Genomic DNA, 14,510 nt, shown 5'->3' with positions numbered 1-14,510 from the left:
ATCGACCAACTAAGTGTGGAACCTAGAACTTCTTTGTGGTGGTTTGCTTTTTCTCCTGTATGACACTGGCCAATGAAAATACTGCCACGTCCACAGAAAAGTTCTGTGGTATACTCCCAGTCAGTTGAAGGGAAAATTTTGCATATCTTTGGAATGCAAGGTTGCAGAAGAAAAAGAAAAAATGTTCCAGAATCAGTGGTGCAGCGGCAATTAGAGGAGGAGCTCAATTTAAATATTAAAAAAAAATCCAATGAAGGGTCCAGGGAGTACATACAGTTGTGGACAACTTTTTCTGCGTATTTCATTATGGGCACCAGTTTCCAATTATACAAAATTCCATACAATATTACAACATGTAAGCAAATCCCTCAACAGCCTGAAAATCACATAAAATCCACTAAGAGGCTACATGGAGACACATGTAACATCTAACATCTAACATCTCCCGAAAGATTTGTGAAGGTAAATTTGTCATCATATCTGGCCATCTAGCAATGCTCACCTTGGGATATGTTGAAGAAAGAGAAAAAGTCATGACAAAACATTATGGAAGCAGGCTATTCCGTTGCCTGCTCCATCTGGTCCCATCCTACTGGGTAACAAGAACTTTTACTGGACAGTTTTCTACTAAGGATATTTTTTTGTTAGAATATTGGGAGAGTGAAATAGTCCAGGGCCATAAATGGGGAATTAAACCCTAGGACCTTTTATTTTGTGTGGCACCATGGTGACACCTATTTGGATCTTTGTTATGGCCAAACTACTCATTTTAGGATTTGCTTCAGTCTGGTCTATTATTTGCTGGCAAATTTCACGCCCTTGAGAAGTTATAGCCATTTTGGGGCTTAGGGCACATTCATATTGGAAGATTGAGTGTAGAAATCTATGCACATGCTGCAAAAAAAAAAAAAACCTTCCAAATGTCTGCAGCACGTACGCAATGTATGAATATGTCCTTATATGTTTATTATATCGTTTGCCCCTTTGGAATTGTTGAATGATTTATATTCTTCCATTTTACCAACTGTTGTTTTTCAATAGAACTAAAAACATGTTAATATCATTACTATTGATTGATCGATATCACAACTGACCACACAGCAATCAATCAATAGCAATGCCATTAGCGTATATTAACATCATTCATACTGATATATCATTCACTGGCCCAGGTTAATATAAAATTTACAGGGAGTCGGTGAGCAGGATTTCAACACCCAAACTACTTGTATGTGCATCAGAAACTCATGGGCTGCTTGCACATTGAACAAGTCTGTAGGAACCTGTTCACACACCACCAAGAAGCTTGAAGACACAAAAGAGCACAGTGAGGTCAAAAATACTCTGTTGTAAAAAAAAATCACAGTAATAAGCAAGTGCTAGTCAAAAGATGGAAAAAACAGGGTATTTGGTTGATACGTTTTTTTGCAAAAAAAATGTATACTAAGCTGCTCCACCAATCATCAAGGTATACCCATGTAGAGCAGTCCCAACTAATGTATATAATCCCTATCTAATGTATTTAAAAACCTGATCATCTGTATAGTACCTGTATAAGCAGGGTTCAGAGAGGGAATATCCATTTGGATATGCTGGATGGAACAGCTTTGATGCATATGACATATAAGGAATGGTGGACTCCCTAGTCTTGTAGAAACAAGAGAACAATTACAGAACCAGAAACACATGGGCTAATTGCACATTGAACAAGTCTGTAGGAATCTGTTCACACCACCAAGAAACTTGAAGACACAAAAGAGCACAGTGAGGTCAAAAATACTCTGTTGTAAAAAAAAATCACAGTAATAAACAAGTGCTAGTCAAAAGATGATCATCAAGGTATACCCATATAGAGCAGTCCTAACTAATATGGGTATACCTTGATGATTGGTGGATCAGCTTAGTATACATTTTTTTGCAAAAAAACGTATCAACCAAATACCCTATTTTTTCCATCTTTTGACTAGCACTTGCTTATTACTGTGATTTTTTTTTACAACAGAGTATTTTTGACCTCACTGTGCTCTTTTGTGTCTTCTATTTATATGTGCATGTAGCTCTATCAAAGACAAGTCCAACGATACCTGTACATGGCCAGTCTGTTCCAACATTACTGATAAATCAGCATTGGAATTTATATGCAAATGAGGCTGAAAGACTATGGTAGATCTGAAGCCTTTGTCACTTCAGCTCTATTCCCCACCCGGTGCCGCCTCCTTCTGCTTTACTGACGTCTCCTTTTCACGATGTCACTTATCACAGAGACTGTCAATCAAGCTGAAGGAGGTGACGTTGGGCGAGGAATAGAGCTGGAGTGACAAATGCTTCAGATCCACAATATTCCTTCAGCCCCATTTGTATATCAATTCAAACGCTAATATCTCAGCAAAGGAGGGTCGGACTGACATTGCAAAGATATTGATGGACTTGTCTTTGAGAGCGCTACCTGCACATATAAATAATCCTCCTGACAGATTCATTTTAAAGAGAGTTTGTCAACACAATATGACTATTGAAACCAAGCACAGGTGCTCAGTGCGCCCCTGATGCTACATAACAGTTTAGGGGACCTTCGCACCTACTTGTTTTCCACTTATCGGCGCGTAAAGGGTAAAGATAAATGAAAAGCAAGTCAGTTGGAGGTTCACTAAACTCTCCAGTGCTTGGTTTCAACAGTCACTTGCTGCTGACAGACTCCTTTTAGTACATTTACTACTAGTGATACCATTGGATAGAAATAGCAGAACTGAACATGACATTTGGTGTTGTAGTCACACTAGGACCGTGGTGTCTGATGGGTCCCAGTAGGAACCTCAATTGTATTCTACTGTCATGTATGAGTCTCCTACATCTGTCGATGACATATGAAAGTTGTGGGCCCCAACTCATCATCATGGATCCAAAAAGTGTGCACTATGTTAAACAAAATGCCTCATTAGATCAGGATCTATCTGCCATCCATAGACGGTTTCAACCCCAAAACACGCTAACATACCAAAAATTTGACAAAGAGCAAGTACTCACCCTCCTCTCTTTTGGTCAGGTCTCGGTGTTTTGGCTCTGTGGCCAATTTCTGAGATCAGCAGCTCCTGACGTATACATCGGCATAACCGCTAAACCCAGTGATTGGCTTCAGTGGTGATGTTCACTGTTGGCATAACATACAGCAGCTGCAGATAAAACACCAGGACCCGAGCAGTGGCAAAGAGCTAGCTCTAGACCCAGAGAGAGTGAGCACCTGCACTTTTGATTAGAGCAGTTTATGTCCAAGCCCCTTTTGATCACTTATCAGCACCATCCAATTTTATCTAGTGGAGGTAGTGGCTACAAAAAAAAATCTATATCCTTGGAGCACCTGGTGAGTTTGCACATTACATAGTCAACCCATTGCTTTCTTTCTGCGTAGCGCAGTTCTTTATATCTCTTGTGGTGGCGCTGCAGGGAAATACAACACTTTTTACTGTGTTTTAGCGATCATCATTGATCGGTGATCTTAGCACCAGGAAAGCTTATGATCAGCTTATGGTTGGTTGCTTTCCTGACAGAAAATTTACAGAAAATTGTTTTATTTGGAATTCAGAAAATGAGAATTCTGCAAAATAAAAAATAAAATTAAAAATGAATAAAAATAAATGTCGTAAGTTAATGACAAGACTGAATGGAGATCTAGATGAAAAATAATCAATCATGTAATAAACCTTTTACATTGCTTATGGGAAAATCTAATTACAGTCCCAGGATAAGTTCTTGTTTGCTAAAGAGATAGAGCACTGATATATCCACACATCTCCGAGGTCTAACATGATGATTAGGGTTGAGCGAAACGGATCGTTCATTTTCAAAAGTCGCTGACTTTTGGCAAAGTCGGGTTTCATGAAACCCGACCCGATCCCTGTGTGGGGTCGGCCATGCGGTACGCGACTTTCGCGCCAAAGTCGCGTTTCGTATGAGAGAGAGAGAGAGAAAAAAAAAAAAATAAATAAATAAAAAAAATAAAACAAAAATAATAAAAAAAAAAAATTCCCATTGACTTTGCATTGGGTTTCGTGTTTCGGTCGATCCCCGACTTTTCGCCATTATCGGCCGATTTCACTCGACTCGACTTTAGAGATAGTCGGGTTTTGCAAAACCCGACTCGACCCTAGAAAAGTAAAAGTCGCTCAACCCTAATGATGATCATATCAAGAATCAGACCATCTATAAGAGTGATGGGGAGGAGGACTAAGATAATGGAACGTCCTAGGATCAAGAGGGATCAATATCACGTAAGGAGATTTTGCCACATGTTGTAAACCTTCTTCACTTAAATCGATACTATCATAATTTCTAGAAGAACATAGAAGGGTTATTTTCAGAGATAGAGTCTGGTCACCTATTCCGATGAGCAGGCCATTGAAACATCATGATGTCACAGAGCCAACTAACCTGAGCTGGTGCTCTGGATGCCGGGAGGTAGTAGGAAGTTCTGAGATATGGTCTGTAGGCCACATAGTGTCAAGGTGGCCACTGGACTAGAGTCCTACAAAACATTTTACTCAACTCTAGTTAATAGATGGATAGTTTTGAGTTAGATAAACACATAAGTAGATAAATATGAATTAGATTAGACAGATCGATCTACCCAGAATTACTTACAGAATTACCTGTTCACACAGGTAATATACAGATGATCAGGTTTTTAAATACATCAGATAGGGATTGCATACATCAGTTAGGACTGCTCTATATGGGTATACCTTGACATTTGGTGGAGCAGCTTAGTATACATTTTTTGCAAAAAACGTATCAACCAAATACCCTGTTTTTTACATCTTTTTACTCGCACTTGCGGATTACTGTGATTTTTTTCAACTGAGTATTTTTGCTTTTACTATGCTCTTTTGTGTCTTCCAGAATTACTTTAAGTAGATAAATTCAAGTTTCCAAAATTTTTATTTACTAAATCGATTTAAAATTTTGCCATAGGGATTAGATATCCCCGTAAACTGTGAGTAATATAATTGAAAAATTGAAGGAACTGCAGAAACTAAGCCATGAAGTGGAGACCATGTAATGTTACAGAGTAGGGTCACTGAGTGCCGAGGAGCAGAGGGCAGAAAACTCACCAACGCTCTGCTGACTCCATAACTGCAGAGTCCAGACGTCCTCCGTTATTAAAGGGAACTTGTCACCAGTTTTGTCATTTAACAGCTAAAACTATGATCTTATTTATCGCCTGTACTGCACTCCATAAATTATTATATCCCCCAGACTTTCCCTGTATAGATCCCAAAGCCTTTTTAAGTTCTCCCGCGCTGTATGGAAATCGGGATGGTCTGGTCCAGTCTGATGGGAGTGGTTTCGGGCCTCTCCATTCTTCACCCCAGCTGCTACTCGCCATTGTCCTTTTTTAATTAACGTGGATAACACCTTGCATCATCCACAATGATGGGTGAAAGTTTGCACCTGTGCACAGAAATCACAGCATCCCGCCTGCGCTGTATGCTTTGCCCTACAGCGGGCAGAGCCGAAAACATACTGGCGCATGTGCACTTATGCTTTAGGCTCTGACCACGGTAGAGCAAAGCATAGAGCGCAGGCGGGATGATGTGATTTCTGTGTGCAAGAATTTGCTCGGCAATGTGGATGATGCATGGCATCTTCCAGGTCAATTAAAGAAGGAGGACGGCAAGCAGCAGCCGGAGGAAGGGATGGAGAGGCTCGAAACCACTCCCATCAAACCGGACCGGACCAACCCGATTTTCATACATCGCCGGAGAACTTAAAAAGGTTTTTGAAGGACATTAAGAGGGAGTCAGAGGGTTGTATAATCACTTATGGAATGGAGCACATGCGCTGAATAAGATCATAATTTTAGCTTTCCCTTTAACATCAGTGCAAACACTGCGCCCCCGCCGGGAGCTTCATGACCGAGCAGCTGCATCTAGCGTGGATCACACTTCTCTATCTGGTGTGTGATGGACGAATATCAGGAGAACATTACCAATCTGACTGTATTGTGCCCACTGTATGGTTTGATGGAAATGGCATAATACTATGGGCTTGTTTTTCTGGGGTCGGCCTTGGACCCTTAGTTCCGTTGGAGGAAAATCTTTATTCCTCAGCAAAAGACATTGTGTACAATTGTAGCTTCCATGCTTGTGAGAACAGTTTTCTGTTCCCCATGAAACGGCCCAGTGCACATGGTCCATAAAGACTTTGTTGGGGAAACAATATGACTATACCTCAAACCCAACCAACATCTTTGGGATGATCCAGACCGGAGATTGTGAGCCCGGCCTCAGTGACTGACCTCGTAAATGTTCTTCTGGATGAATGTGGAAAAATTCCCACAGGTGCCTATGAATCACCCCCAGACACAGGGCCACGCGTTCTCGGTACCGGGCCTCTCTGGTTCGGTTCTGATGCTGTCATGGTGGCTATACCCAGTCCGTGACCCTGCTAAGGGGCGTCCAATAAAGGTGGTACAGTCTGTCAGGGATACGTGACGCCACCTGTGGTATTCGGTCAGGGCGACCGACGCTGCTGTGGGGTCCGCTGGGGTGATGGAATGGCAGCTGGATGGTATACCTTCCCACAGATGAAGTATGTCCCCAGGGCTTCCCAGTAAGGTGGATGGTGATGGTGTGAGGTGCAGTCAATAATGAGACACAAGGTTGCAGTCTCTTTACCTCTCTTTACGCTTAACAGGGCTATCTGAGACCGGCTGGTCCGATGGGCACTTCCAGAATTCTCTTTACAGGTGGAAATCGTTGCCTACCAATAGCGCCTGTGTGTTGTAGTGCTACCCTGCTGAGCATTCGGAATAGTCCTCACAACTTCTGTTCTCGTTCGTTCGTTCTTTCTAATATGTTCCAGATGTTTCTAGTTCAACGTCCCCCAGGTATGTTATGGCTAGGATGCACCCTTATGACGGGAAGGCCTGGAGGTCTTCCGGGACCCTAGATACACCCCTCTCCCACTGTTGCCCCCTATGTCTTTGTAGGTGTTTAGGTGAGACAGCCAACCTATAATTAACTGTCCTGCGGAGTTTGAAGTAAGGCGTAGAGTCAGTTACTCCCTCGGTGTTCCGGCCACTGGCTACGCGCCTCAGTAGGATGTTGCCTCGGTCTCACAGCACGACTCCTACTGGCTCTCCTTTGTGCTTGATCTCGTTTCTCACTGTCTCACAATATCCTTTGCTTCGTGTCTCTTTCTTAGGATATCGCCGCGGGGTGTGCAGGCGCGGTTTCGTAACGTTCTATTCCGGTCGCTAGGTGCCTGCCAGGTTCCCACGCCTGAGAGGGACCCCCCTGTGTCTTCTCCCTGCAACACCCCCTGCCACGGGATGTTGCCTGAATCAAACCCAGTCAGCTTCTCACTAACTTTCTATCCAACCCCTAGTTTTACCAGTGTGAGGAGGGGCCCAATAAATAAAGCCTTTTGCTCCCCCTAGTGGCCGGAGTGTGAAGTGTAATGTGTGCTGGTGATACCTGGTCAGTGGAATTCCTTCAGTGCCATCAGACGTACCATCACTCCCCTTAGTGTCAGAGTGTCATACTGCAACGACCAGATTTCTGGGGCGCTGCACCTACAAAATTTGGGAGAAAGCCTTCTTAGAAGAACGGGAGATGTTATATCTGCAGAGGGACCGACTCCATGTTAATGTCTAAGGATAAGGAATGGGAGGTCAGAAAAGCTACTGTTGATCGAATATGGAGGGGGCATATACTTTCCTCACTACAAATAGTGTAGATAGATACTCGTAAGATAGATACGTAGGCAAAATTAGCACTATGTATCCGTCATGTGAATCCTACTGTAGATTTCGATTGTAAGCTCTTTTTGACGGAGTTTTTTTGAGATTTAATAAAAAGAATAACGGAATATGTTGATAGATAGATAGATAGATAGATGCCCGTCTAGCTGAGTCTTCCCACTCCTCTGGCGTCTCAGTCAGGGACACGGGGAGGGAGGGTGGAGGGAGAAGCTGAGCAGGGAGGCTGCGAGAAGGAGGGAGCAGATCTCTCTCTCTCTATCATCCTCCTTTCACTCTGTGCCCAGGTCTGACACAGGCAGGAGCTGCACTGCAGCCAATCTTCACCCCCTCCCTAAGGGGCATTTCCTGAGATTTCCACACACAACCATACAGGGACACCCACCTGGAGACCGGAGAGGGGGTGGCAGTCAGGATGCCAACCCCATGAGCATGGTGTTTTTGGTGGCACAATGACGGTCCCCTTACTAAAAATCGGGGCCGTGCTCAGCACTATGGCAATGGTCACCAACTGGATGTCACAGACGTTACCATCACTCGTGGGTCTCAACGGTACCAGACCTGGCACTTCGGAAAAAATAGTAAGTTGACCCCGGCGGCTTCTATTAATATTGATAGTGCGATGTGAAAGTTGGGAAAGCACTAGCGTCACACCTGTAAGCTTTGGAGATGGCAGGAGATCCAGTGCTGTGTGTTAGCTGGTCTACGTGAATGTTATCATATAAAGTATGTACATCCCCTGCATGCAATCCCATCACATTTAGTACTTTCCGGTATACGGCGGTGTGTAATAATTCTGTGGTTGGCCATCAGGTTTTAACGAAAGGTCGTTAAGCCATAGTAGCTCTATGTGTCTTTCTTACTGGAGGATTTCGGCTGTCATATACAGCTATATAACAGCGGAGTTTGTCAGTGCAGCAGAGCTGGAATATTAATGGTTTTATCACTATGTGTTATCATCGGTTGTTTCTAAAGGACCAACGGAAACCTACTGAGTTACCGAGACTCAATCCTAGAGGCGTCATCCCTGCAAGTCAGACAGAAAGAGGCAAAGTCACCTCCACTACAGCTTTATATGAAATATATATAAAAAATAGTAAAAGTAGAAAACAGAGATATGTGTATATAGGTACATGTGCTGAGGATTGAAAGTTACGTTTTTCACCCTTGATTCCGTGATATACATGTATATGGTTTATGCTGTGAAACGAAGGTGTATATACAATATGAGACAGAAGGTGTCAGTCCTGATCTCAGGAGCTCACACTTCAGCTTCTCTAGAGGAAGATATGTAAGAAAAAACTTGTGACATAGAAGAAAACTAAAAAAAAAAATATCCTGAAGAGGGATTCAAAAGGAGAAAGGAACCTCAGAGAGTTTGTAATTGCTAATAACGTAGATAGATGGATAGATATAGATAGATAGATGATAGATAGATATAGATAGATATAAGGATGGACAGATGGATGATAGAAGGATATATACATTGATGTATAGGTGGATGGAGAGAAGGATAGAAGGATGGAAAGATGATGCATGGATGTATAGATGAATGGATGAATGGAAGTATGGATGGATGGAGAGATGAATGTATAGATAGATAATATAGATAGATAGATGTATAGATTGATAGAAAATAGATAATATATAATGAAATGGTATATATATATAAGAATGTATACATACTACATGTAAAGTTATAGAGAAGTAGGCAAGAAACAAGAGACAATACTGACATAGATAGATAATAAATGGATAGATAATCAATAGATAATAGATTATAGATAATAGATAGACAATAGATAATAGATAGATAGATCGATCGATAGATCGATAGATAGATAGATAGATAGATAGATAGATAGATAATAAATGGATAGATAGATAGATAGATAGATAGATAGATAGATAATAGATCGATAGGTAGGTAGATAATAGATAGATAATAGATAGATAATAGATAGATAGATAATAGATAGATAATAGATAGATAGATAATAGATAGATAGATAGATAGATAGATAATAAATGGATAGATAGATAGATAGATAGATAATAGATCGATAGGTAGGTAGATAATAGATAGATAATAGATAGATAATAGATAGATAATAGATAGATAGATAATAGATAGATAGATAATAGATAGATAGATAGATAGATAGATAGATAGATAGATAGATGATAGATAGATAGATAGATAGATAGATGATAGATAGATAGATAGATAGATAGATAGATAGATAGATAGATAGATAGATAGATAATAGATAGATAGATAATAGATAGATAGATAGATGATAGATAGATAGATAGATAGATAGATAGATAGATAGATAGATGATAGATAGATAGATAGATAGATAGATAGATAGATAGATAGATAATAGATAGATAGATAATAGATAGATAATAGATAGATAGATAGATAATAGATAGATAGATAATAGATAGATAGATAATAGATAGATAGATAGATAGATAGATGATAGATAGATAGATGATAGACAGATAAATGGATAATAGATAGATACTGATAGGGAATTTAGATTGTGAGCCCCATCGGGGACAGCGATGATAATGTGTGCAAAAAACTGTAAAGCGCTGCGGAATATGTTAGCGCTATATAAAAATAAAGATTATTATTATTACAGAGAATAGATAGATAATAGATGGATAATAGATAAATAGATGCTAATATAAATGAAATTATGTATAAAAATACATGAATACGTAATTAGTAAAACATAAATCCATAGATGGATTATTACAGAGATAATTGGAAATATAGGGTAACAGTTCGCTGTAGATAGATAATATATTCCTTATCTCATCAGTGTTAATTCTCCTTCTAATTACTATGAAGTTGATGAGCCCCGTCCTGAGCCCGTGTGATGGTCGCTGTAGCGGATCCTCCTATTTTCTTCTATACTCAGTGTCTATCTCCGATGAAACATGACAGAGCCTGACTGAGTGCAGCGATTCAATGCCGGAGAACGCGGTAGGATTTACTCTTAGCTAGTAGGTCAGTTTTACCGAGGGTGATGATTAAACTTATGCTTTGATGCTAGAAAAAAAAAATCCCATTTTGAGAATGGTCCAGAATAATGAATGACTTATTGAGACCGGGCTAGAATGTTAATTAGAAAAAGAGGCGAAGGATTGGAGGGGTTGCCCAGTTTGGACAGATGATGTTCAGATCTCGGGTCTCCCTGGGGTAATTCTGTAAGGGAAATGATCGTTATATTACAGCGCCTGTCGCTAGCGGGAGGAGAGGGGAGTGCGTGTAACAGGTGCCTTTTGATCAAATGTTAGGGAAAAGGCAGCAGGTTTTTTTAAATCAAAGTTTTACATGGTGCCTATCTCACTCAAGAGGTGATGGATCCATAGCTCTGGCAATTATAGAGAGGACCTGATATGTCCCTGTAAAGGTGATCCATTTTCGAAATATTAAATAGAAAAAAATCATAGTTTAACCCAGTTTATGATGTTTTTACTGATATTAAGAAGGAATATGTGAATATTTAAAATAATTAAGAAGATAATCGGAAAATCCAAATTGACCGAGAAATTGTTGTGTCACCTCCTCGAATATGAAATACGATTGATTTACAGTGAATGAGAAATTAATTGCTGACCGTTATTAAAATGAATTATTCAATTCCTACAACATCCCATCGCTCGCTAAGAATTGGGTTCTTGCATTTCTGCTGCCTCGGATGCTTGAGAAGACAATTTCAATGGGTGACAATAGAGTTTTTCTGCCAGTTGGTTCACTGCAGAGAGGACTCGGAGACATGAGGCATGACGTAGCTCTTGTGATATAGTCTTATTTTGATCCCCATGACTAGAAAGGGTAAATTCTAGTTTCGCCAATAAAATGTCTGCCTCTACTATGTATGATGTCACATTTTCCTTTATTATATTACTGCATATGGTAACAACAGTCTAAGAAGAAGGATATATCGACATAGAATCCTTATTGCTACATCTAGAGGAAGGACAGTCTAGTCATCATCACAAACAGCATTTTCTATACTTTAAGACCAAAAGACCTAAAAGAGCAAGTGAGACTAAGGATTCTTTACAGCAAGAGCAGTGAGACTGTGGATTCTTTACAGTAGAAACAGTGAGACTTGGAAATCTCTGACACAGCGTGTTGTATTTGTCAAGTCACTAAAAAAGTTTGAAGACCTGGATTCCTTTCTTGAAAAGTATAATATTACAGGTTATGGGTTCTAAATTCTATGATGGGATGTTGATTCAGGGAACTAGTCTGGTTGCTGTATGTGGAGTCAGGAAGGAATATGATGGGACAATTAGCTTCTGCCTCATTGGGTTCTTGCCTTCCTCTTGTTAGGTTACAGGTTGAACTCCACTTGGCTTGCGTAAGGGTGATACTTTTTTCCTTTTTTCATGGGCTGAGTCTCATTTTCATACAGGCATCATAAGTCTAACAAAGAAGGAGTAAGGGTAAATCCTATGGTCATGCCATTCCTATTTATATGTGTTGGGATAGGGGAGGTCCTCTTCTCCTGGGATAGGTGATGTCATGGGTATAAACCTGGAACATGTGGTGGGGGGGATTTTTTATATTTCCTGTAACTTAAGGTGTCCTTCAATAACCATTGAGCACCCCAAATAAATGAGTGCTCAGCTGTGTATATGAAGGGAATCCACTGCTGAACACCTCCAACTCCAACATCATTTGGTGGAGAGACAAGCGGTCTCCATAAACATTAGAGAACAATGAAGGCCTATACATTAACTAGGACAATGGGAAATCATAGTTGTCTTCAATTTATCTTAAAAATCAGGGACAAAATCTGAAAGTGGACTGGGCCTCCGGGCCATGATGGTCATGGGCCCTAATTAACTATTGATATTTTATTTCATTTCAGTTAAAGGGGTTCTCCCATAAAACAAAATATCACTTATCACCGGAACTAATCGGCAGATCGGGAAACTATTATCCACTCCATTCATTGTTTAGGAGGCTGCCGGCAAAAGCTAAGAGTAGTCTCTTTTTTCTAACAGGGAAACAGTGCTCCATTCTGCAGATGGATAGGGCTCCCACCGATCAATAACTCTTTTAAGTAAACTTAGGGACTATAATTCCTTGCAGGACATGGACCATAATGGTCAAATGGTAAGTGCAGAACTGGGGTACCTCCTTTCCATAAAAGACTTGGAGCAGGAGAAGCCAAGAACTGGCCCACCACTGTTTGAATTAAGAGTGGTGTCAAATATCATCACCAGGAGGAAATCTCAAAACTACAGCAAGCATCCATATATATATATATATATATTCAGCATTATGTGGCCAGTAAAGATGCTATTTCTCTCCAATTGTAGGATTCGTCTTTATTTATCCAAAAACAATGGCCTAATTTTTACCGTCCCCTAAATATTTCTGGTTATCAGACTTGATGTATCTGGACTGGGTTGCAGCTGTGGATGTTTATTATTTTATTACGACTTACTACGTTGATCCACCTCCCAAGAAATTAAGCCAACTACTCATCAGAGATGATAGCCTACTTATAAGAAGGGGAAATTGTCTTCATTCAGGGGCTCTCCTTAGGAGAATTTGCATTTTGAAATAAAAAGTATGGTGGTTTGGAAGGTAAGACCCTAACACACCACTGCTAATGCAGCCACCCTCGCAGTCATCGTACCTTTAGCTTTAGTTTATCAGCTGTTCCCGAGGTTCTTAACGGTAGCACAAAGCAAACCGGGAAGCCCTAGAAGTCTGCTCAATAGCGTCTGTCTGAGAGAAAGCCGCTAGGCATTATCCGCTGCCCCGCACCGCCAGGTCTATAAATAACCTTGGCTGCTAGCCTTGTCTCCACTCTTATAGGAGGTGATAGAAGGGAGGGAGTCCCCACTCATTAACCCATACACCATCGGCTCTGGGTTATTTTTTTTCATAAACCAGATGGCAGAAAATACAGTTTGTGTTGAGGTTGTAATAACCGTAGCAGGCGATAAAGAAGAGCTCGATAACTGCAAAAAAGAAGGTCAAGAAAAGTGTGTGCCATGGTGATCTATTAATTAGATACGAGGCAAATGACAGCACGCCCAATGCAATGGAGGTCAATTGTGATGTCATGAATATGATATCGTACTAAACCGTAATCACCGCTCTCGTAGAAAGAGGTTAGGGGCATAAAGACAGGGACAGATCTACAGCCACAATCCTGTCCAGTAATGATCCAGACTAGTAAACAGTTCACGAGAGGAAGCAACATTCAGATAACGGAGACCACATCCCGGGAAACGTTGACATGTTTTAATTAGGAATATATCCACTATTGTAATTAAGATACACCTAAGAATCGAGAGCTATTAGGTGGCTGACAGATACAAGGCACTAGCAAGAAAGCGCTAGTTTTTATATCGACTTTTACATAGTCCTCCCTAAATCACTGGTTGTCAACCCCTTCAAGGTGTGAGCCAGATGTCGGAAGAAGTTTGTGCTCGAAATTCCAAGTGTCATTTGGTTTGGACTTTGCTTTTTCAACCCAATTTTTCCAAATATCAGTTTGAGCATCTTATTTTTCCATTGATATGTGGCTTCAAGTTCCAAAACTCTTGACCCATCGGTACAAGGAACTGTCTCATCTTCTTAAATCAATCCTGTCATTTCAGATAACTTTTAAAAAAAAAGCCGTTATGTGTGTACATGAGAAATAACACCATCCCTGGCCATTATATGATTTTTGTCATGCGTTTTTTACCAGATCCTAAACTG

At 40.6% G+C, this 14,510-nt stretch overlaps 1 protein-coding gene across 2 annotated transcripts in view; it reads left to right on the top strand.

The window, feature by feature from the left end:
* OLFM2 (olfactomedin 2) overlaps positions 1–14,510 on the top strand; it is a 517,336-nt gene that overhangs the window by 254,572 nt on the left and 248,254 nt on the right. Inside the window, exon 1 of one of the 2 annotated variants that reach the window (XM_069767045.1) lies at positions 7,966–8,337. The exons of the other annotated variant lie outside the window; for it this stretch is intronic. Within the exon in view, the coding sequence (XP_069623146.1) occupies positions 8,209–8,337 (129 nt within the window). The 5' untranslated portion in view covers positions 7,966–8,208. Of the gene's footprint in view, positions 1–7,965; positions 8,338–14,510 lie in introns of those variants that run through there. 2 annotated transcript variants of the gene reach the window in all.

This window comes from Ranitomeya imitator, chromosome 4 (genome assembly GCF_032444005.1).
Source record: "Ranitomeya imitator isolate aRanImi1 chromosome 4, aRanImi1.pri, whole genome shotgun sequence".
In the NCBI taxonomy this organism is placed as follows: domain Eukaryota; kingdom Metazoa; phylum Chordata; class Amphibia; order Anura; family Dendrobatidae; genus Ranitomeya; species Ranitomeya imitator.
This window is presented reverse-complemented; position numbering and strand designations above follow the sequence as displayed.